This window comes from Haliotis rufescens, unplaced genomic scaffold (genome assembly GCF_023055435.1).
Source record: "Haliotis rufescens isolate VD_foot unplaced genomic scaffold, xgHalRufe1.0.p SCAF_7, whole genome shotgun sequence".
In the NCBI taxonomy this organism is placed as follows: Eukaryota; Metazoa; Mollusca; class Gastropoda; order Lepetellida; family Haliotidae; genus Haliotis; species Haliotis rufescens.
This window is the reverse complement of record NW_025964361.1, coordinates 30,881,800-30,904,500: the sequence shown is the minus strand read 5'-3', so window position 1 is coordinate 30,904,500 and position 22,701 is coordinate 30,881,800. Positions and strand designations below refer to the sequence as shown.

At 41.2% G+C, this 22,701-nt stretch overlaps 1 protein-coding gene across 3 annotated transcripts in view; it reads left to right on the top strand.

The window, feature by feature from the left end:
* LOC124148142 (RNA-binding protein 26-like) overlaps positions 1 to 22,701 on the top strand; it is a 25,810-nt gene extending 3,109 nt beyond the window's left edge. Inside the window, exons 4-22 of one of the 3 annotated variants that reach the window (XM_046519108.2) lie at positions 82 to 161; positions 2,508 to 2,722; positions 2,875 to 3,093; positions 3,776 to 3,886; positions 5,668 to 5,925; positions 6,110 to 6,283; positions 6,620 to 6,790; positions 9,562 to 9,686; positions 10,249 to 10,488; positions 11,162 to 11,299; positions 12,121 to 12,282; positions 13,218 to 13,292; positions 14,391 to 14,456; positions 15,371 to 15,463; positions 16,435 to 16,539; positions 17,252 to 17,470; positions 18,378 to 18,464; positions 19,225 to 19,353; positions 19,902 to 22,701. In XM_046519108.2, the coding sequence (XP_046375064.2) occupies positions 82 to 161; positions 2,508 to 2,722; positions 2,875 to 3,093; positions 3,776 to 3,886; positions 5,668 to 5,925; positions 6,110 to 6,283; positions 6,620 to 6,790; positions 9,562 to 9,686; positions 10,249 to 10,488; positions 11,162 to 11,299; positions 12,121 to 12,282; positions 13,218 to 13,292; positions 14,391 to 14,456; positions 15,371 to 15,463; positions 16,435 to 16,539; positions 17,252 to 17,470; positions 18,378 to 18,464; positions 19,225 to 19,353; positions 19,902 to 19,994 (2,760 nt within the window). In that variant the 3' untranslated portion in view covers positions 19,995 to 22,701. Of the gene's footprint in view, positions 1 to 81; positions 162 to 2,507; positions 2,723 to 2,874; positions 3,094 to 3,775; positions 3,887 to 5,667; positions 5,926 to 6,109; positions 6,284 to 6,619; positions 6,791 to 9,561; positions 9,687 to 10,248; positions 10,489 to 11,161; positions 11,300 to 12,120; positions 12,283 to 13,217; positions 13,293 to 14,390; positions 14,457 to 15,370; positions 15,464 to 16,419; positions 16,540 to 17,251; positions 17,471 to 18,377; positions 18,465 to 19,224; positions 19,354 to 19,901 lie in introns of all 3 variants that reach the window. The other 2 variants (XM_046519107.2, XM_046519106.2) reach the window with 2 other exon arrangements.

Sequence of the window (22,701 nt, the reverse complement as noted above, 5' to 3'; positions counted from 1 at the left end):
CAAGGGTTGTTTCAAATGTCACAGTGATATAGTATGGTGCCAGAGAAAGACCATTGACCATGTTTCAATATTGTTGTCCAGATATCTGATGATGGCAGTCGGGACAATTCCAAGAGAAGACGATCTCGATCGGCAAGTCCTAGATCTAGAGGAAGAGACATGTAAGAAATGGTTTCAGATTTGAGTAAAGCATGTATGATGTATTTTGTTGAATGGTATGTCAGTAATGTATCAAGAGAACACATAACTTTTGACATAGCAACATTTTTAGTAATTTTCGTATAATTCTTCTCCAGGGAGACTCATTAATAATTGACCTTCACTTTGTGTAAGTTCATTGGAGTATGAACCTTCATAGAGTGAGGGCCAAACTATGAATGTCGAAGTCTGCTTCCGTCTGTGTCAGTTGGTGGTCGTCTCTCCCTCTGTGCCTCAGCATGGGAGAGGGATACCAACAATCCCTTGATCTTGTCCACGGTCAGGGACGACCATTTGCCAACTTGGCGAGGTCATCCGCCTGCCTTTCAGGGCATTTGCTCTACTCATGATCTGGTGGACCAGACAAAGGCAGAAGTTCTTTGTTCAGAGGTTGCCGAGCTCTTGGTAAAGGCAGCTATAGAGATATTACCTCAGGGTCAGGAAGGAAACTTGTTTGATATACTTCCTGGTGGCCAAAAAAGATGGAGGCTTCCAACCCATACTGAATCTGAAGCCACTGAATACAAAACTATATATATCCCCACCTTCAAAATGGAGACATGGAGCCACATCTTGTCAAGTTGTTGAGACAACACTGAGCCATGAGCCAGTTTGTTCTATTAGATAAAAACACTATAATGCAATCTCTCTTGTCAACTATAACAACACATGCAACTATAGTTTGAAAATCACTGACTGACACTGAGTTGGGCAGATGCACTCAGTCTGGGGTCTAATGCTCCACATGAGTGGATATCGGTCAGGAATGTGTTCTGTTGTCTGCAGATATTGTAAGGTCCATCTCAGGTGGATCTTTGGCCTCAGAGGTGAACTGTCAGATTCTGATGTTTTGCTCTCGGATCCAAGCTGAACAGGCTCTGGGGACAGATGCCTTTCTGTTAAACTGGATCGGGATTACCCTATGGGCGTTTCCTCCTCCCGAAACCCATAATTCCGAAGGTTCTCACTGTTGCTCATCAAGCCGACTTGACAGCTCCTGTTTATCACCCATCTATGGTGAGAGGTTTTCTCAGGTTCTTCAGCTCTGAGGCTCAAGGCTCGTTCACTCACCCAAAGCCACTGATTCAATGGGTGGCTTGGCCGTTCTCTGCTCTTGTTTGCAATATCAATGCATTTCGCTGGCAGTTGCAAACACGATATTGGTTTCAAGGCAGGACTACACAAACATTCAGTATGAGGATAGATGATCCCTTTCTGCGGTATTAAGCCAAGTTTCCGAGTTTCTCCAATCCTGTTTGGATGAAGGATTAGCTCCCGCCACCATTCGGGGCTACTCGACAGCTATTTCCACATGTCACAACCTGGTCAGTGGTGTTACTCAGGGTCACCACCCTCTTGTACAGCGCTTTTTAGAAATAGTTGACAGGATTTGTGCGATGGGATATGTCACTTGTACTTGATTGGCCTTGTGGCCCTCAATTGCTACTTCTTTCTTCTCTTCCATTGAGGTTAGTGACATGTGAATGGTTGTTTCTTGTGGCTCTTACTTCAAAACGCAGAATAGGCTATATTCATGCTTTTAACTGATCTGAACCTGCTAGTATTCCACAAGGACAGAGCACCCATTAGGTTACCTGATACCTATCAACCTAAAATTGCCGACTCCTCCCGTGTCACGGCGCCTAGTGAGCTCCCCGCCTCTCTTTTGCCGCCCTCGTCACGAACATAGGCAAGGTTACATCACTCACTAGCCGCGGCAGGTTTTTAAATTGTTTACCAACATGCCAGCAGTGATTTTGTCTTGAGAACATCTCATGGTTTACTTTTTGATGTGTATGAGAAGCTTATTGACTTGTAGCCAGGCTGTGGCAAGCATGTTTCATAGGGTCACGTGGAACCTGCAGTGATTCAGATACTGGGAGTCTGTCAGTGCACCTAAAGCTATGTTAGATGATAATGCCACTGGGGTTGTTGTTTTTTGTTAATCTCTTTATTAATATCACTATTAATACAGGTCTGTCACAAGGATAGAATTTAAGAAGTTAAATGCAATGAGTCACACCAGAGAAGAATTATCCTCAATTACTTATTACCTTATTCCAGGATGGTCTAACTAAAATAAACCATGTGGTTGGACTTGGGTGTCATTGTGCCACAACCAATGATTTGTTTGGCTCAGACTCAGATATTTACAAGTTGCTGTGATATGGCTGGAATATTTGCTGAACTAGAAATTAATGGACAACTAAGCATTACTAAGGCGACAAGGGAAGGTTTCTCTTTGATATTGGTCAGAGGACCATTGGCTTACAGGTTGTAGGGACTTGTATACATTTTCTTTTGTCTAGGCGAGATGATCGGAGACATCGCTATGACCGGTCTAGATACTCCCCTGAAAGAGGGCGCTACAGTAGAAGACGCAGCAGAACGCCCAGCCCTCGGAGAAGAGACAGACGGTCACCTCCGAGAGGTCGTGGCCGATCACGTGATAGGTCTAGAAGTCCAAGGTCGAGGTCACGGTCTTGGAGCAGAAACAGATCTCGATCCCGGTCAAGGTCAAAGGGTAGGGTTATTTTCTTGTATGGAATTTTTATCACATAACTTGCAGTTTGGAATATTTATCTTAAGCAAGCTATGCAAAGAAAGGGATAGTTTCAACAGCTAGGGGAAAAGGAATATCAGATACATGACATCACTGGTGAACTATCATTTCAGGCCGCCAGCCAGACAGTCGGGGATCAACTCCCACCCTGGACAATGGCCGATACTCAAATGCAAGTGCCATCCCAACCATTCAGAGTGTAGCATCATCAATTGCCCATGCAGACAAGCAGCAGCAAGGAGACACACCTCCTTCCGGGCCGCCGGGACCCCCCGGCCCACCTGGCCCACCTGGCCCACCTGGGTCCCGACCTAGATGCAGAGACTATGATGGTAGAGTCATTGATGAATCTTGCAACTGTTGTCTTGGGTCTACAGAAAATATCAGGTCCCTAGTGCCCCATGGTTTTATTCCTTTAGGGACTCCGGATAACATCATTCAAATGTAATATACCTATCAACATTTGTTTTATTCTTGTGGGGACTCACCCAGTGTCCATTGCAAGTCCCATTTTTGAGATTCAAAGGGCGCATTAGGCCCTTGGTTTGTCTTTTAGGGGATTCTGGGGACACTTGAGCAAGTAATATACCTATCAATATTTGCTAAGGACCAAAAGAATCATCTTTAGTCAAAGGTGTGATCCATAGGAAATGTTGAGTAGTATATTCAGTCAAACACGTATGTGTTGAACATACGGTTGTCTCCAAGTAAGAGCTTAGTCCCTGCATTTGCCTTCAATATTCATCATTTTTGGTTGTGTAAATCTTGGGATAATGGGAAGTATTTACGTAGATGCCTTCAACTTCTGACACATCGGTGTTTGACTGTTTAAATCCCAACTTTGGTGTTAGAACTTTACTTTCAAAACTTATTTGCCACAAACAGTCTCAGGCTCCATTAATCCTCCAAAAGTCCTCCATTAATCATTGATGACATGCATTCATTTCTTGTATTATTATGTCCATGTCTTAGTTTGTTGGCCAGTACATAATGCACTGTATCTTGTTGTTTCAGAAAAGGGATTTTGTATGCGTGGTGACCTCTGTCCGTTTGACCATGGCCTTGACCCTGTTGTTGTGGAGGACATAGCTATACCTAACATGTCCATTCCTCCACCATCTCTCGGTATGAAGTTTTGTTTGTTGGACCTTGTTTGTTGTGTAAACACAGAGCCATTGTATTTTACTGTTACTTTCCAAGGGCTGTTGACCTTGTTACATCATGAATAGGTCTCCAGTAACTCATGCTTATCTTAAAGAACCAACTAAAATGGGTATCATTAGTCAGGCCTTGTGGCTTGGCTAATTGCTTGTCATTGTATCCTGACTTTGTAGAGGGTGATCATGCTATCAGTCACTGGTTTGCCCGACTGATCTATTTACATGCTGCATTGATATAGGTGGAATATTGTAGCCATCATGAAAGAAAATCAACAAAAATATCATAAATAACTGTTTATGCCTTTACCTCACCTCTACCCGTTTTATGCATAAAATGGCCTTTCATTTCTTTATCACTGGGATTTGACAGGAACTGATAAAAAACGTGTTTGCAGATCTTTTAACTCTTTTGTGATTCAAGAGCAAAATAGATCCTTGTACCTTGTACCCCATTCTTGTTGTAAGGGTTAGCAATAATGAGAATCAGAGTCACAATGTGTAATCTGATTCATGAAGATCCGGATAGAGGATAGGTCTTCAGCGACCCATGCTTGCCATAAGTGGTGACTATGCTTGTTATAAGAGATGACTAATATGATCAGGTGGTCAGGCTTGCTGACTTGGTTGAAGCATGTCATCGATCCCATTTGCGTGGATCGATGCTCATGATGTTAATCACTGGATTGTCTGGTCCAGACTCGATTATTTACAGACCGCCATCATATAAGTGGAATATTGCTGAGTGCGGCGTTAAACAACAAACAAACAAACAAACAATGTGTAATCTGGCCTGATTATTTTATATAAACAGATGGTAGGGGTGACTATTAGGGCCATTTTCACTACTGTGATCGTATTGCAATGGTTGTCAACTAGTACAATAGTATTATGATAGCAGTAAAACAACTTAATACTTATATTAGTCACAGTAATAGAAATGAATAAAGTATTGCTGACAATGTCAAAGTCAGGCATTTTCCTCCCTGTTGCTACTCAGAAAAAAGGGAAGTAACTCTTGCTAATTAAGATATGGCAGGTTTCAAATTCAAATGTTTGAGTTTCCTTATAATTCATGTTTTATTTGTAACTGATCATCGCTGATTGCGATTATTGAATCAATCAATTGTTATGCATACTTTCGACAATAACATCAGTGTTTTTTATACTCCTATTGATATATTGTACAAACATAGGGAAAACAATTGCAATACATCAATAGTTTGCTATGTCGCTTTGTCCTACGGAAAAGCATGAAATATTTTCTGGTTTGCTTGGCCCAGACGTTGTTTACCTGGCATGTGTGAATGCTCTGAATGCTGATTGTCGTAGCACTCAAGTCACTATACAAATGTGGCAGGGATCACTTAGACATTAGGCATTTTGGACACTTTAGTCTTCCCACAGTGTTAACATTGAGATTCGCGGTTAGAAATTAAGTTTCATTGGTCCCCAGAAACCTATACTGGACGTAAGGGGTAACTTAATGGATCAGCTGGTCGGACTTGAAGACTTGGTTGATAGCACATCATCGTACCCTGACAGTGGATCGTTGCTCACAATGTCAATCACAAGATAGCGTGGTCCAGACTCGGTTATTTGCAGCACTCCGTCATATGGTTGTAATATTGCTGAGTATGGCGTTAAGCAACAGACACACACACATATACACACACATACTTTTGTTGGTGCAAGGCAGTTTTGAATTAGGACACCACCAATTCTGTCAATTGTATATCATTGTGCCAGGAGGACCGCCACCAACTTCCGGACCCGGCTCTGGCCCACGTCCCCCTCCCCCAGGACCTGGAGGTAGAGGGGCGCCGCCTGGACCGCCACCTGGACCACCCCCAGGACCACCACCGCCACCTCCACCAGGTGTACCTGGAGGCCCACGGTTCCCACCTCCCCCGGGCCAAGGGCCTCCTCCCCCTCCCGGTCCCCCACCCCCAGGAACTATGGGGACAAGACACATGCCATCCCACCCACCAAGGACAGGGCCTGGTGGTAAGTCTCAGTTTTACTTTTCAAGAAACAAGACATTTGATACTCTATTCTTATGAGAATCCTAATTATATTTTATTTGTTTTATGAATTAGCATAATGGCTGAAGCATAAGAAGGTCTGACTCTATTCAGTAGTCTTGCAAAAAGTAAATCGTCAGTTAATTATTGTTTTCCACCTGTTGTAGGTGAGGGTTACAATCCAGACGCTCCTGCACTCACTTCTCGTCCACCTCCAGGTTTCTGGGGAAACCAGCGGGGTCCTCGTTCCCAAGCACCTTTCTTCAACCCCCAGGCACAGAGACAGAGGGATCTTGTCCAGGTCCCCACCCTCCCCGAGTCCCCACCAGAAGAACTGGAAGGTAAAATTTGCATGTCTTACTCTGAAGCCCCATACCAAGATTGTTGTAATAGAATTTATCAAAATAAGTTTTTTCATTTACAATATTTCATGTTAACTCACCATGACAACAAAACACTTGCATATTTACATCAAACTGATCCTTTACTTCCTTAAATTGAAATCATATTTTTAAAGAAGATGTATTTTCATATACTTCACACAAAATGTATCTAATTCGTGAGGTGCATAATTAGAAGTTAATATGATTTAAATTTCAATTACCTGAATAAGGAATGAATCATAGTAAACTAGTGTAGCTCTTGAAAATATTTGACAGTGTGTGTATTTATCTTAGGAAAGCATGAGACGATGTCCAACTCCCCGCCACATCCCACTGTGTCATCAAGAGTGGTGATTCCTCAGAAGCGCACCCATGGAATGATGGAGGGTTATGGGCGGGGCCGGGGGCGGGGCAGAGGATACATGTCTCCAGCAAAGAAACCATTTGACTATGGAAGGCTAGGAGGTATGTCATATATAATGTTTGTGTCCACATATATGTGGGGATTTTAGGTTAATTAGTCCTACAGTTGTCGAACCTATTTTTGCAATAAGCGATGAGACCGCTCCGTGGTCTGGTAGTAGAGTGTCTGCCCGAAGAGTGAAATGTTGTGGGTTCGATCCCTGGTTGCATTATACCACATTGTGTTAAAAGATAGTACCTGTTGTTTCACTGCCTGGTGCATAGCATTAAAGGGCTTAAACAAGGACTTGTTGTCCAGGAGTCAGTTTTCAGTGTCAGAGTAGGGTAGCCATGTTAAATTGCAGCATGGTATCTCAGTAGGCTAGCACTATAAAATCGTCATTAGTCCGGACTAAGAGGCATCTTAATAGATCAGTTGTCAGGTTTGGTGACTTACTTGGTAATATGTCAACTAACCTGATGATGTGGAATGTCTCTCATAACAGTAATCACTGGTTTGTCTTGTCCAAACTTAATTATTTCCAGGCCACCATCATATGGCTAGCATATTGCTGCTGACTGTCTAATGAAGCAAATCTAATATGACCATTGTTGAAATTTATGTTTGTAATTTGCTTATGTTGTATCAATCAATGTATGTTCTATTATCTGTCATTCAAGCCTTTTGTACACTTTTCCAATGGATCTTGAATCATTTGTGTGTGTTGTTTGATGGATATTAAAGACTCTAGCTGTATGATGGCCGCCTGCATATATTGAGACTGTACAAGACAATCCAATGATTGATATTGTGAGCAACTATCCACGCTGTCCGGGTACGAAGGCACACAATAGAACAAGTCACCATTGCCTCTTACAACCAGCATAGATTGCTTGAAACCTATTCTAATCCAGAATCCCCACAGGGTCTTGATTGGAATTGATCATTATCCCCTGCTGTTTGTCTATTTGTCTTCTCAAAGGGGACAAATTTTCTCAAAAACTATTTAAGTCAGAGAAATGAAATTGTTACTGGTCATGATCTCGAATAAGTTCAAAAATTGGTGTTGTAAATTCAGTTTTTACAGAGTTATGGCCCTTCCTACATGCTTTCTATTGTTTAAAGTTTTCGCTAGTTACGCCGTCACATGGGTACAATGAAAATGTGAAAGCCCATTTCTGGTGTACCCCGCCATTTGTGCCTTAAATTATTCTTTACAGAGTTACTGCCCTTGATCCATGTTATTATCCCCCACCACGAAGTGGAAGGATGATATAGGAATGGGTGCCGTCCGTCACATTTCGTTTCCGGAGCAAATCTTGAAAACTGTACCATATTTCCTCAACAAACTTGGCACATAGATAGGTCTAGTGGTGAACTAGTGCCTTTTGATAGTTTGGGATTTAAAAACATTTTTTTTTTCGAGGTTCCATGGCAACGACTTTGATTTCCACTGAAAATGACGGTAGTCCTCGTTTTCGGAGCAGATCTTGAAAACCGTACCATATTTCTTCCCCAAACTTGGCACATAGATAGGTCTAGTGGTGAACTAGTGCCTTTTGATAGTTTGGGATTCAAAAAAAATAAATTTTTACGAGTTTCCATGGCAACGACTTTGATTTCGACTGAAAATGGCGGTAATCCTTGTTTCCGGAGCAGATCTTGAAAACCGTACCATATTTCTTCAACAAACTTGGCACATAATGTCATCTCACAGTATTGAGTACATTTCCATTCTTCCATTCTAAGTTCTGCATTGCTTGTGTGTATGTTCCTCCAAAAGTGTCATGGACACGGTTGTTGCATTCATTGACTAACTTTATGCAGAAACACAACTCATTACAAATACAACAGTGTAACTGATCTTCAACGTAATCAACTGTATAAACACTGCCTCCTATCCTGTATATATTCTTGTCAACCATACTTCACTTGCTTGATAACGGTGTTAGAACCTACACAGAAATCATCGATCCTAATTGTAATAAAGAAGTTGTTTGTCCATTTGTCTCATCCTTACTCATTCCAAATACAGTTACATATTCTATCATAAACTGCAGATGGGAACAACACCAGTAATAAGTTTTTTTAGTGCTGCAAATTAGGCCATTTACAAAAAGGCCCAGTCAACATAGTTCACAGGAGCTAATGCATTGCACACATTGCACATATTGCGGGGGATATGAGTATTTCATGCTTATTTATATAGTGCCTTGTGTGTGCAACTGGGACATGTTTTCTCAGAAACTACTGAAGTTACTTGAATGAAAGTTAGCATACTTAACTGTGAGATACTTGTTGTTTTACTTGGTGCATGTGCTGAAATTAGCTTAGGCTAAAAAAATAACAGTCTTGGATCTCAGGCACTGCCCACATCATCATAAAGTTTATTGCATGTTTTGTTTTTGTTTCCATTTTCAATTTTTTTTGTGCATTGTGTTTTTATAAAAAAAATTAAAATGGAAATAAAAACAAAATGTGCGGCAGACTTCATGATGATGCAGGTGGTGCCTGAGAAGCAAGACTATTATTTTTTTTTAGCCTTATCTAAGACTTATCAAGACTGAGTTATTTTTACAGAGAAGGGACCTTTTGTGTGTGTTAGTTCAGATTTAATTACTTTTTCTAATGACACAAAGCGACCCAAGTGCCTATTTCTTCTTAAGGCTTTTATAGGACTCTTTTTTTATAGTTTATATTCACTTCTATATGAACAAACAAAATCCCAATGTGCACCATGGCGGGGGATTGTGATAAAGCTCTTTAAGGGTTAATTCATTATATTGCTGATTGAGGAGTAGTTGTAATAAATGTCATCTTCTTTTGCCTACAGGTTTCAGACGACAATATAATAATGAAAATGCTACTCTGGAAGTACGAAAAGTCCCACAGGAATTCAACAACATTGCCAAACTGAACGAGCATTTTGGAAAGTTTGGAACACTTGTTAATGTTCAGGTACAGTGCACAAAGTAGTGGGAGCAGATTTAGAACTTAAGAAGATTATTTCTACTTGGTCACACTTAGTTACTGGAGTCTCTATAAATAATTATTATCTACAATCAGTGTGGAATTAAGGGCCTGCAACTTTCATAACAGGCAAGTCGCATTAATGAATCGTGTTGGGAGTGAAAACTAGTAGTCTTTGTTCACACACTTACTGGAAGTTACAGAGCTCCTGTTTTGTTACTTCAACATGTTTAACACATGTTAAGTGCTGAAATTTTCTACTGGATAGCCTGACAGGCAGGAGTAAATTCCCCTTTCCAGACAGAACTCCCTGTCATGGGATGGCGAATTGGCATCTATTTTGGACACTGCTACTTACAGGGTCCAAGTGCAGCTCTCGCCATCTCTTCTGCATATATAAGTAGAATACTGGTGTGACGTCATTACTTTACATGCCTTTGTGACATATCCACTTCCAATTGGGGCATAGACATTCATACAAAACATGCTGAATCTCTTGTGCTAAGATGCGACATGCCCCAGTATGAGAATGATCGTGCTCTGGTTTTAGATTTGCTTCGAGGGAGACCCTGAGGGAGCTCTAGTGACGTTCAGCAACAATGGTGAAGCTCATGCTGCCTATAAGAGCAGTGAGCCGGTGTTCAACAATCGTTTCATCAAGGTGTTCTGGCACAAGAAGAAGGAGATGGAGAAACCCGTGGAGACGGATCCGGAGGTGCTCAAGGCTCAGAATATACAGAAGCATGAGCAGCAGCAGCAGGAGAATCTCAAGCAGAAGGTCCTTGTTACGGTAACAGGCCAATTTCCAGTATTTAGATGTGTGAATCTATGATCTCCACTGTCAAAGTCTCTTTGCAGTGTTGCATTGTTTAGATGTTTGAGATGTTGTTGATTTTAGGTTTGCCCTGAAGGAGTGGATCGTTGGTCAGACTTACAAGCAGTAATTTATAGGCCGCCATGATAAAGAGTGAACATTATTTCACTCACAAATCTAATACCCCACACTCTAGATCTATCAGCTTTATCATTAGGATTTAACCTTGATTTTGGGTAAGGATATAGGTCCCTAGCAACCTATGCTTGTCATAAGAGATGAATAAATGGATTGGGTGGTCAGGCTTGGTGACTTGGTCAACACCATGTCATTGTATCCCAGATCAAAGCTCATGATGTCAATCACTGAATTATCTGGTCCAGACTCTATCATTTACAGACCGCCAGCATACAGCTTTGATATTGCTGAGCATGGCCTTATCCAACAAATAAATAGAACATAATATCAGGCTTTTCTTGTTTCATTATTAATTTCAAACTTGATTTTATGTTCAGCAAGCTTCACATTGACCACGTTGCATGATTCTTGAGGCCAAGGCATATATTATGGAGATCACATGTTTGTGTAGGCCCTAAGGAATGATAAGAATGCAATCAGAAATCAGTTGATAATTCCCCTTTCTCTCCAGTTCTCAACCACCCAAGAAAGTTTACCAACACCCGACCAGCTCCGCATCCCAGCTCGAGCCCGTCTCGGTGTACCACCAGCCAGTAAACTCAAGTTGAACAACTCAGGGACAAAAAACCCTGAATCACCAATAGACAAGGTAGTGACACGATTGCTTTTTGCATGTGAAATCATATTAATAGGCCAATAACATGACAAGAGATTTGACAGCATGTACAATTAAAGCAAATGCCATTATTTTATTGGGGTTTTCTAATCAATGTGCACTCCTATTACAGTCCCAACTCCATGGGGAGTATGCAACCAAATCTGCTTGTTAGGTGCCTTCACATGATAATCACATTCTACCATGTTCTATGTCATGTCTTGAAATTTATTATTAATTTATTACATGATCCGTGAAGATCCTGGGTAGAATAGGTCTTCAGCAACCCATGCTTGCCGTAAAAGGCGACCATGCATGTCGTAGGAGGCGACTAACGTGATCGGGTGGTAAGACTTGCTGACTTGGTTGATGCATGTCATCGTATCCCAATTGTGTAGGCCAATACTCATGATGTCAATCACTGGATTGGCCGTCTCGGACTCGATTATTTACAGACCACCATCATATAGCTGGAATATTGCTGAGTGCGCTGAAAACAATAAACAAACAAACAAATCATTTATTACATACTATGATTTGAGCCTGATGTGTTTTATGCATTTTGGTGTGTGTCCCATGTGAGGTTATTCAATGCTGTAATGCTCCCAGCAGAACACTGATGCTCATATCGTTTTGTATATTGGCCCATGGCCAAGTAAGTGGCAAGCTACATGCTTACAGGCACAAGCTAAATTACTGATATTTTGATGAATTTTGTTACAGCTATGAGTTGTTTCAAGTAGATTCCATTCATTCAGTTTGTCATAGACACCAGAACCTTTGTGTGAGGTAAAAGCAACGTTTTGTTCCTACAGGGTATTGTGTACACATCATCCGTTGGCAACCTGAAGAAGACAGTATTCAATGCAGAAGCCCTGAAGCACACCAAGGCCTCTCTCTCAAGTCCAACAGCGGTCAATACTGCGGACTTTGTGACCAAAATTGAGGCCATCAAGAAGGCAGAAGGGTTGAAAAAGGTATGAAGGAGAGACTTGATGCAAGAACTTTCAATCTGTGGGATTTCTTTCTGAGTCACTAGACTGAACATGGCTCTACGCATCATTTTCAGTCGAGTTATCACATGGACTATTATTAGCTGAGCTGACTAGACCAAATAAAATTTTATTTGACTCAGGCTAGCGGCTAAAGTTGAAGACTGTAATACTCCTTGAGTACATTTCTGACCCATATTTATGTTGTAATAATTGTAATGCTTTGGAAATATTATTTTTACTCCTTTGTAAGTATTTGCAGTTGTTTGAGTCTGTCCTTTTTTAAGAAGATTTGAGATTCGGAACTTTTGCCGTGAGATTAACCACATGCCCCTTTACATGGGGACTAGAGTGGCACAGTTAGCTTGCAGAGTTGTAAACCTCAGGCATGCCAGGATGATGGGTTCCATTTCAGTTTCCTTGATTGATATCTTGGATTGTCAACATTATACCTATGCTCTTGGGTTTCATCATAGAGGTGGGGCGGTCGGGTAGCCTAGTGGTTAAAGCGTTCGCTCGTCACGCTGAAGACCCGGGTTCGATTCCCGACATGGGTACAATGTGTGAAGCCCATTCCTGGTGTCCCCCGCTGTGATATTGCTGGAATATTGCTAAAAGCGGCGTAAAACCATACTCACTCACTCACTCACTCATCATAGAGGTAGAAATTATTAACAATGATATCTATTGGTCCTATGATCTTGGGTTTGAATCCCGGTTCTCCATGATTGTGTATCTTGGTATGTCAGCATCATGTATGTGCTCCTTGGCTTCACCAAGATGTTAAACGTGTTAGACCTGCATCACTTCAGGCTTTCCTTCCGCATCAACATGATCAAGCTGACACACCATGTTTATCTGCGAGATAATCATGATTTTGTTGCAAGAGGTGTTAAACCCAACTCCTTCTCTTCCCTCAGGAGGCTGCCAAGAAGCGGCTGGAGATTCAGCAACAGAAGCAGGAGCTGCTGAAGAAGCAGATAGAGCAACAGAAGGTAATGCTGGACATAAATATAGGAGTGAAACATTAACTGACACTTCAGAAAGTGTGCATACATTTATTTCTGCATGATGTTGTAAGATGTATGCTTTCCAGGCAAGTTACATTCATATTTTCTAATGGCTTGATAAGAGTAACCTCATTGAAAATGATCTGAAATCGAATATGGTGTTATACATCAATTGGAATTATTTTAAGAGGGGCAGTCGGGTAGCCTAGTGGTTAAAGCGTTCGCTCGTCACGCCAAAGACCCAGGTTCGATTTCCGACATGGGTACAATGTGTAAACCCAATTTCTGGTGTCCCACGCCGTGCATCTTCCCGAGGCAAGAGCGTTAACTGACTTTACTACCCTTGCAGAACTAAGGTGGAATTCCTGGGCTTGATTGTAGCGCCACCAGTGGCTATTACGAGTTATGTCCATTCTATGCCTCTCCCATATGGACCAATCAGATTCCACCTCTTGTATCACATGCATTTGCTTCAAACAAAATTGTGGCGCCCAGTCAAGACGATCTGATCGACCATCAAGATCTCTTTTGTGATAAAACGGTTTCTATTTCGCGAAGTACATCAAATCACGTGAGCACCTTGATTAAAAACATGAAAAGATTTGGAAAATATCTGTTGACAACGAGTTGGCGATGCACATGCTTTGCAAATCCTGCAATCGACCGAAATCTGCATGACAGTTTACGAACCGGATTTCGATTTCAGTGAGCGATTTTGATTGGACTATGCATACACTCGTTAGTCCAGCCAAAATGTAACTCCATAATACCAGCCTAGTTCGGCAAGGGTGGAAACTGGACTTTTATAGTCAGTTAACTCTCTTGCCTCGGGAAGATGCCTGCCGTGATATTGCTGGAATATTGGTAAAAGCGGCGTAAAACCATTCTCACTCATTCACTCACTATTATTTTAAGAAAACCAAAATAATTGCCTTTCACTGAATTTGTTGGGGGTCTTCACAAAGTTTCAGCTTTTATGTAATTGTGATTTGTCTCCACATTGTTTATATGTAAGTTGGTGTCATGTGTTGCAGCAACTGGTATCACATGCACTTGTTATATATGTTCTAATTTCTTTTTCAGAAATTGATTGAAAAGATGGAGAAGAACAAATCAATGAGCGTTGAAGACAAAAGTGCTATCATGACTGTGAGTGTTTCTCCATTTTCCACATGGATTTTCCTTCACAGTAACAGACATTAGTTGATGTGAAATTATTCAAGCTGATTATTAAAAGTCCCGTGAAATGGGAACTGCATGTAGGCTTGGTTGGAATTTGACTGCAGGTCCATGTCATTTTTCTAATGACCACCACACAAATGTTTTTGACATTAGAGATTATTCTTCCCTTGACTTCTTCCAAAATTGCCTTTGGCAATAGAAATTCTTTTAGGACCTGTCATGAAAAGGTCTAGGTCATGACTTTTCCAAGAAAGTACTCTAGCGTTTATGATTATCTTAGTATACCTTCTTTAGGATGGGGCCTTGTTTTTAAAATGTTTGGTCAAGATTAGTGAAAGGTCAAGGTCGGCTACACATGGGTTTTTTCATTGCCAGTTTCTGAGGCATGGTTACCTTTGCAGCTATGAAACTTTATGTTTGCATGTATCATTAAAAATCCTACCACATGTAATATTGTTGCTGTGTCTTTAAAAGGTCAAGGTCATCTCAGGATATTGTGAAACATCATTACTAATACATATTTACTTAAAAATCCAGACTTGACATACATTTTTTATCTAAAGTTGTCAAGGTCTGGAAGTACTGTTTTTGAGATGAGTTAGGACATTGCACCTGTGGTATTTTAAGACGTAAGAAGATTTGAGGAAATGTGTTTCTTTGTAAATAAACAAACTCATTTTGTTTATTATTAACAGAACAAACAGGCTCATATCGTATCATATCAAATGTGCAAATAATGGATGAATAATTTGTTTATGGACCATTTGCCCCATGATAATGTGCGTATGTGTTCATGGTGTCATCATTATAGGAGCGTGATACATTTAAGTATTTCTTAATTGTTTTGATGGTTGAAGATGCTGAGTTTGACAATGTTTCAGACTCTAAAAGCTGTGTCTGGCTGCATAGACAAGCTGAAGATGGAGCTAATGCCCAAGATGGGGGGAATGTCGCTGGTGAGGAGCCCTGAGCAGGTAGCTAGCCTTCTTAATCTGATACTGGCTGATCTCAGCATCACACAGGCAATTCATGTTTTAATTGTCACCAGTGGGGGGACTTATTTGTACATACATTAATATATCATCAAATAACTCCCATTATTCATGATAGGTTAGAGTTCTTAAAAATCATGTGCACCAGTGCAAATATCACTTCATGTCCATTAGTGTATTGTTAACGGGGGCGGTCGGGTAGCCTAGTGGTTAAAGCGTTCGCTCGTCACGCCGAAGACCCGGGTTCGATTCCCGACATGGGTACAATGTGTGAAGCCGATTTCTGGTGTCCCCTGCCGTGATATTGCTGGAATATTGCTAAAAGTGGCGTAAAACCATACTCGCTCGATCACTGTATTGTTAACGTCATTCGAGCTTTATTGTGACATTAAGTCAGAATGGCGTAAGGCTAGAAACGACATCACAGCTGAAGATAGTTGATGTCTTTCAACAATTGTGATTTCTAAAGGTTAGTAGGGCGGTGGGGTAGACGAGTGGTTAAAGCGTTCACTCGTCATGCTGAAGGTCCAGGTTCCATTCCCCACATGTGTACAATGTGTGAAGCCGGTTCCCCACCATGATATTGCTCGAATATTGTTAAAAAAAGCGTTAAACCATACTCACTCACTCTAAAAGGGAGCTCAAAAGGTTAAGAAATAATGGGTAAGAAAGAAATTTTTCATTTGTGTTACAGTGATATAACGAAACCCATGTAAGAGTTTATGTATTACCCTAGCTCTTGCTCGAGAAATGCTGGTATAACACATGCTCATATAATCATGATAATAGTCTCTATGTATGCATTCATTGTTAACTGATAATTTTAATGATGTGGACTATATGGTCTCACAGATTGATCTGTCGTCTCGTTTGTATTGGCACCCAAGATGTTTTTATGCAACAATTCAAGTCATACTAAGAATTTTCTGCTTACAAAGCATTCTTTACAACAGGCTCGGCGTGAGATCCTAGACACTGAGCTGGAGCTGATGACGAAGACGGGGAATGGAGAAGACACAACACTGCTGAAGAAGAAGTTGATGGAACTTACCCGGGAGGTAGGTAGACACCAGCAGTTGTTTTAATGATAAAAAAAAATATTGCTCAAAGGTGCTTAACAGATTTATTTATACCCTGGTCAATGGATCAGTGTGCACTAGACTTTCATTCTCAGCTTCCTTCGGATTATACGTCCAAAGCTGCCTGTAAGGCGCTGAAAGGTTAAGTCACATTACCATCTCATCCTACCAGGTACCCATTCACTGCTGGGTGACCACATATCCCAATTGCATGGGTCAATGCTCATGATGTCAAGCACTGGATTGTCTGGTCCAGACTTGATTATTTACAGACCACCGTCATATAGCTGGAATATTGCTGAGTGCGGCGTTAAACAACCAACCAACAAACAATTATGAAACTGTAGCTTTATGTGCAACTTAAATTGTTTTAAACATTTTGTTGAAATAAGAAAATATTTAACCAACACCATAAGAATAATATTAGAATAAGAGCTCTCTCGAGTATGGAACAATACCTCAGAGTTAATCTTCAGCCAATTGCTTTTAAGTTCTGTTGAATCCTCAAATGATGTTGATACTTTGCTTGTGTGATTTAAGGATACCCCATGCTGATTAAATGTTGTGAAACTTAAGCATTATGATGTCAATAAGAGGCATCTTGAGGCTCAGTTATTTGCAGGCTTCCATTTGATATTGCTGAGAGTCATCAGACAATACCCACAAACACATTCTTTCATTTGTCTTCTAGGCAACTGCCATGGGTCTCCTGGACAGCAAGGGAAGGGGAAGGGGTCGAGGCCGCGGCATGGTCACAAGAGGAGTTGGTCGAGGTCGAGGCTCGTGGATGGGGCGTGGGAGAGGGAGAGGAGCTGCAGCTGGCAGTCTGTCGTTAGACAAACGCCCAAGGACGCTTCAGATCAAGGGATTTGATCTGGAGGAAAAGGAAGAGATCAAACAATTTTTCAGTGTAAGACTTGCGTCAGTGTAGTAGGATTTAGATTTCATCACTGACTACTTACTGTTGACAGGGTGGTTGTGTAGCCGAGAGGAGAAAACGTTTTTTACTCATGCCACATGGGTACAGATCCCCTGCTTTTACATTGCTAGAGCAAATGCTTAATCACTTATTGCTTATATTGGACTTTGGCATTATTCTTGTTTTATGTCAGGATTACTTGTTAACTAGAAGGGGGCACGGGTGGCCCAGTCGTCTAAGGCGCCACGATTCGCTGTCCAGAGTTGCGTCCCTTGGGCACGCCAGAAACCTATGATTGTGGGTTCGAATCCCGGTTTGCCCCAATTATGTCTCTAGATTTGTCAGCATCATACCCGTGCTCGCGGGTTTCACCGAAGTGGTAAACGTCTTGGACCTGCATCACTTCGGGCTTTCCTCCCACATTAAGCTGACACGCTGTGATATAACTGGAATAATGTTAAAACTGGCGTTAAACCCAACTCACTCACTCACTCACTGTTAACTAGAAAAAAGAAAACACAAATAATTTCGGATGGTCCTAAGACTGCCAATGTGTATTAAATGGTTACATTGTGTGACCTTGCTGATTGGGTGTCATCGTACCACAGTAGTGTGGATTGTTGCTCATGTTGCCACTGGTTTTGCCTGCCCTAAACTGATGATTACAAGACTCTGATCTAGCTTGGATACTGCTGAAAGTCACACAAAATAGTCGCACCACTCCATAGTCTAGTGGTAGAGCGCCACACGGAGAGCGGAGTCTGGGTGTTCGATCCCCAGCCTCGTCATACCAAAAGGCATTAAAAGATGGTACTTATTGTTGCCCTGCCTGGTGCTCTGCATTAAGGGGCTAAAAGAAGGACTCATTGATTCATGTTGATGTGCATGTTGCTTGCAGCAGACCTGCATGACCGAGAAAGTGGACTACAATGATGACATTCCAAGTGCAATAATTACATTCTCAACCAGGAAGGATGCAGAGAAAGTGAGTCATTGTGTAATTTAATGAACATTCTGTGAAGATGTGTAAAGACTTGTCAATTCTTAGCCTATCCCTCTTTATTTTTTTAATAATATTCATAAAAATTCAGTTGAACTACATAGTCCCTTTGGCCCTATTATTTCATTATAGAAATGGATTCCGTCCGTGTGCGCGTTTGTGCGTCCCGAAATCGTTTCCGGAGCATAACTCAGAAACCGTTAAATATTTCTCTACAAAACTTGGCATGTCTATCAGACTCATACTGAACTGGTGCCTTTTGCTACTTAGGAATTTTATAAATTTTTATTTTTTTACGTTTCCATGGCAACAAGTTGGACTTAGGTTCTATAAGGGTGCTGTTGTTTCTGGAGCGTAACTCAAAAAACATCAAATAATTTCTTACAAATCTGTGCATGTTTACCAGACACATACTGAACTGGTGCCTTTTGCTATTTAGGAGTTTTATAAATTTTTATTTTTTACGTTTCCATGGCAACAAGTTGGACTTGGGTTCTATAAGGGTGCTGTTCGTTTCCGGAGCGTAACTCAAAAAACGTTAAATAATTTCTTACAAAACTTATAGATGACTTCGTCGACTATAGGGTTGTTTTAATAAAGATCATATTGAGATATTGAACTATTTTAGCGGAAATTTAAGAAGACAAAGAGAGCAGATCTTTCCATCTAAGCCAATGCATGTTTGACAAGATTCTTGAAATGACATCCTGTGTTGTGCCATGTCTGACAGATAAATCTGTTACAGGCCATAAGTCGAGGAAACAAGTACCAGAAGCCTCTGAATATACAGTGGTTCACTCCACTGCTGAGGACTGTCAGCGTAGTCAGTGATGACAGTCTGTCCGGAGCTTTGGAGGAAGATGATGAAGATGAGGTACTTCTATACAACTGCATGTCATATTCATAGTAGAATAGGGCAGTCGGGTAGCCTAGTGGTGAAAGCGTTCGCTGGTCACGCCAAAGACCCGGGTTCGATTCCCAGCATGGGCACAATGTGTGAAGCCCATTTCTGGTGTTCCCCACTGTGATATTGCTCACTCACTGGAGTTAGGGATTTATCTCGATCTGCTCAGAGACTGATCTTTGGCCCCCAAGTCTGCAGCAACTGTTGCAATGTATTAATATATATAAATTTGATGGGGGGCGGTCGGGTAGTCTAGTGGTTAAAGCGTTCGCTCGTCACGCCGAAGACTGGTGGGAGTTGTCCCTTAGGCAAACCCAAACTGACGATCGAAGCCATTTCTGCACTGTCCTTGTAATGATTCTCACAGGTTTCAAGTAAGTTTTGAGCATCAAGAGGCTGCATCACTTTCAGCTTTCCTACCACATTTACCTGATGCATTGTGATATTGTTGAAACACTGTTCAAAGTAGCGTTAAACCCAGGTCACTCACTCACTCACTCACTCTATGCTGTTGCCAGAGTCAGGTTGAGGAAGAACTGGATGAAGCAGGACTGCTGGGGGCAGACGATGAGGAGGAGGAGGATGAAGAGTCTCGGTCGTGGAGGAGGTAGTCTTCAAGAAAGGTCAAGGCCAAATGAAAAAGTTGGAGAAGAATCGGGAGGTGGTGAAGAAGTGCAGCTGAATTGTTATTACTTACTGAGTCCTATTTTGTACTAGACCACATGACCACATGCATGCACACATGGACACCTAAACTACATGCATGCAAAGACACCTGCTTATAAACTGCTCAGCTTTGGACAGGGACACTGTTATTTTTCATAGTATTTTTGATGCATTTGGGGTATGCAGTAACAAGAGGGATGTCCCTATGAAGTGTTCAGTAGGATATGAGTAGTCATGCACTGACACATTCACACTCTGGCATCCATGTAAGGACACTTCGCTCGTCACGCCGAAGACCTGGGTTCGATTCCCGACAGGTACAATGTGTGAAGCCCATTTCTGGTGTCCCCCGCCGTGATATTGCTGGAATATTGCTAAAATCGGCGTAAAACCATACTCACTCACTCATGTAAGGACACATGCATATGTGAGTGTCCTGACACAGCTACATGCAGATGTGTCTGCAACCACATGCATTCAAGTGTACATTTAGCCCAGTCTTCTGGAAACCCTGCTTTCATGATGATCACTGCTGGGAACATCTACGTGTATACAAAGGGACGTGATACTCAGAAAATTTGTTATTCAAACTGGGAATGGAACACTTGGGAAAATAGGGTTTCGCTGTATTAATAAGCATCTCAACATGGACTTAAACATTGCATTAACATACTGCTTGAACAGTAATAACACATGCAAGGATGATAAGATCATTTGCATTCATTAAACCTGTAACAGAAACTATGTGACTTTATTTGGATCTCTTGCATGACGAAGTACCTAGGCTTACTAGTCACTTTCATTTTCACTGTCTTGATTCATTTGTGTATAACAACATTATTTGAATGTGTGGGGGATAAATGGTTGTATTTGTGAGAAAAAGAAAATTATAGTCCCGTTTCTTGTATGTAAGGATTGAAGAGTGAGGTGCCTTTCAGTGTTTGGAATAGAATCAGTAATGGATGGACAAAATGTTTTCATATGTAGTCTCAGTTAATGTTGGACTAGAAGATGGCAACAAAGTCGTGATCCTGCATCTCAGTGATTAGCCATACTAAGCCAGGTAATGGATGAGCTAGGCCTAGGGTAAGACCAGTCAAGGCATGTGCAGGACTTCGTGTAAGCTGGGTCAAGGCATGTGCAGGACCCAGAGTAGCCCGGGTCAAAGGATGTGCAAGGACCTCGTGTAAGCCCGGTCAATGTATCAGCACGACCCTGTGTAAGCTTGGTCAAGGTATGCGCACGACCTTGTGTAAACCAGGGTCAAGGTATGTGCAGGACCTTGTGTAAGCCCGGTCAAGGGATGCGCAGGACCTCGTGTAAGCCGGGTCAAGGGATGCGCAAGACTTCGTGTAAGCCCGGTCAAGGGATGTACAGGACCTCGTGTAACCCCGGCCAAGGGATGTGCAGGACTTTATGTAAGCCCGGTCAAGTTATGTACTGGACCTGGTGTAAGCCCGGTCAAGGGATGTACAGGACCTCGTGTAAGCCCGGTTAAGGGATGTACAGGACTTCGTGTAAGCCCGGTCAAGGGATGTACATGACCTCGTGTAAGCCCGGTCAAGGGATGTACAGGACCACGAGTTAGCCTGCTCAATGGATCTCTGTAGTTTATGAATTACAACGAAAATAGACATTGTAATTTGTGCTATGTGCTGGCAAGGTTAACATGTATTTTAGAAAGAAGATGGATTGAATGTGATAAATCAAGGTTGTTGAAACCTTAGTGGGGCAATGCACAGGTTGATTGCAGAAGCATTCAAACTGTTAGCTTATTTTGTAAATGTTTCCAAGTGCCTTTCAAGAGGGTTGTTTTTGTAATGTAGACACTGAGGAGATATTGCAACCACAAATGTCTTTTATTCTGCCAGAGTTGTTTAGTGAACTGCCAGGGTTTGGTGGAGATGTTTTCATATTAAGTTCCTATCATGTGAACACTATTATCAGTACAACTAATTTATGTTTTGTATATTAACGAACACATATAAATGTGACTGTCTTCTGAGAAATCAAAACTGGTAAAAATACACTTTTTTGAGACAATATCAGAAAATTATTTTATACAGGTTTGAAGTATTTTATGCAGGAAATGTTACACAAATATCTTAAACCCTTTCCATATGATTTTAGTGGGGCATGTTTAGGTAATATGATTTTGTACGTTTTTATTTAAGTAATATGTTGCTTTGCTTGTTGATACCATTCGCATCTTTGTGTACAGCTGTGTAACTGTAAATGAGGTTTGTGTGTGTGAGTGGAGGAAGCAAGTGTGTACTCTTTGAATTGTTGATTTTTGTTCATATGAGCAGTATTGAGTATGACATCTTCATCTATTGTGCATTTGTTTTGTAATTTAACGTTTACATTGATGTGTACATTGTAAAACTACACAATTGTCATCTGTGAAATTTCTTCAACATTGTTTGCATTTGAAAAGAAGAAAATCAATATGAGCCAAGACTGGAAAGAAAAAAATGAAAACAAACGTTGATGGCAAAAAAGAAACATATCCAGTCTAAGAAAAAATGAGAATATGCATACAATGTTGAAAAAAAATATTGTAATGTACATATATGTGGAAAATGAAAACACTGTTCATAAAATCATAATAAATGAAAAGATGTGGACACAAACCACCACCCAAAAAACAAA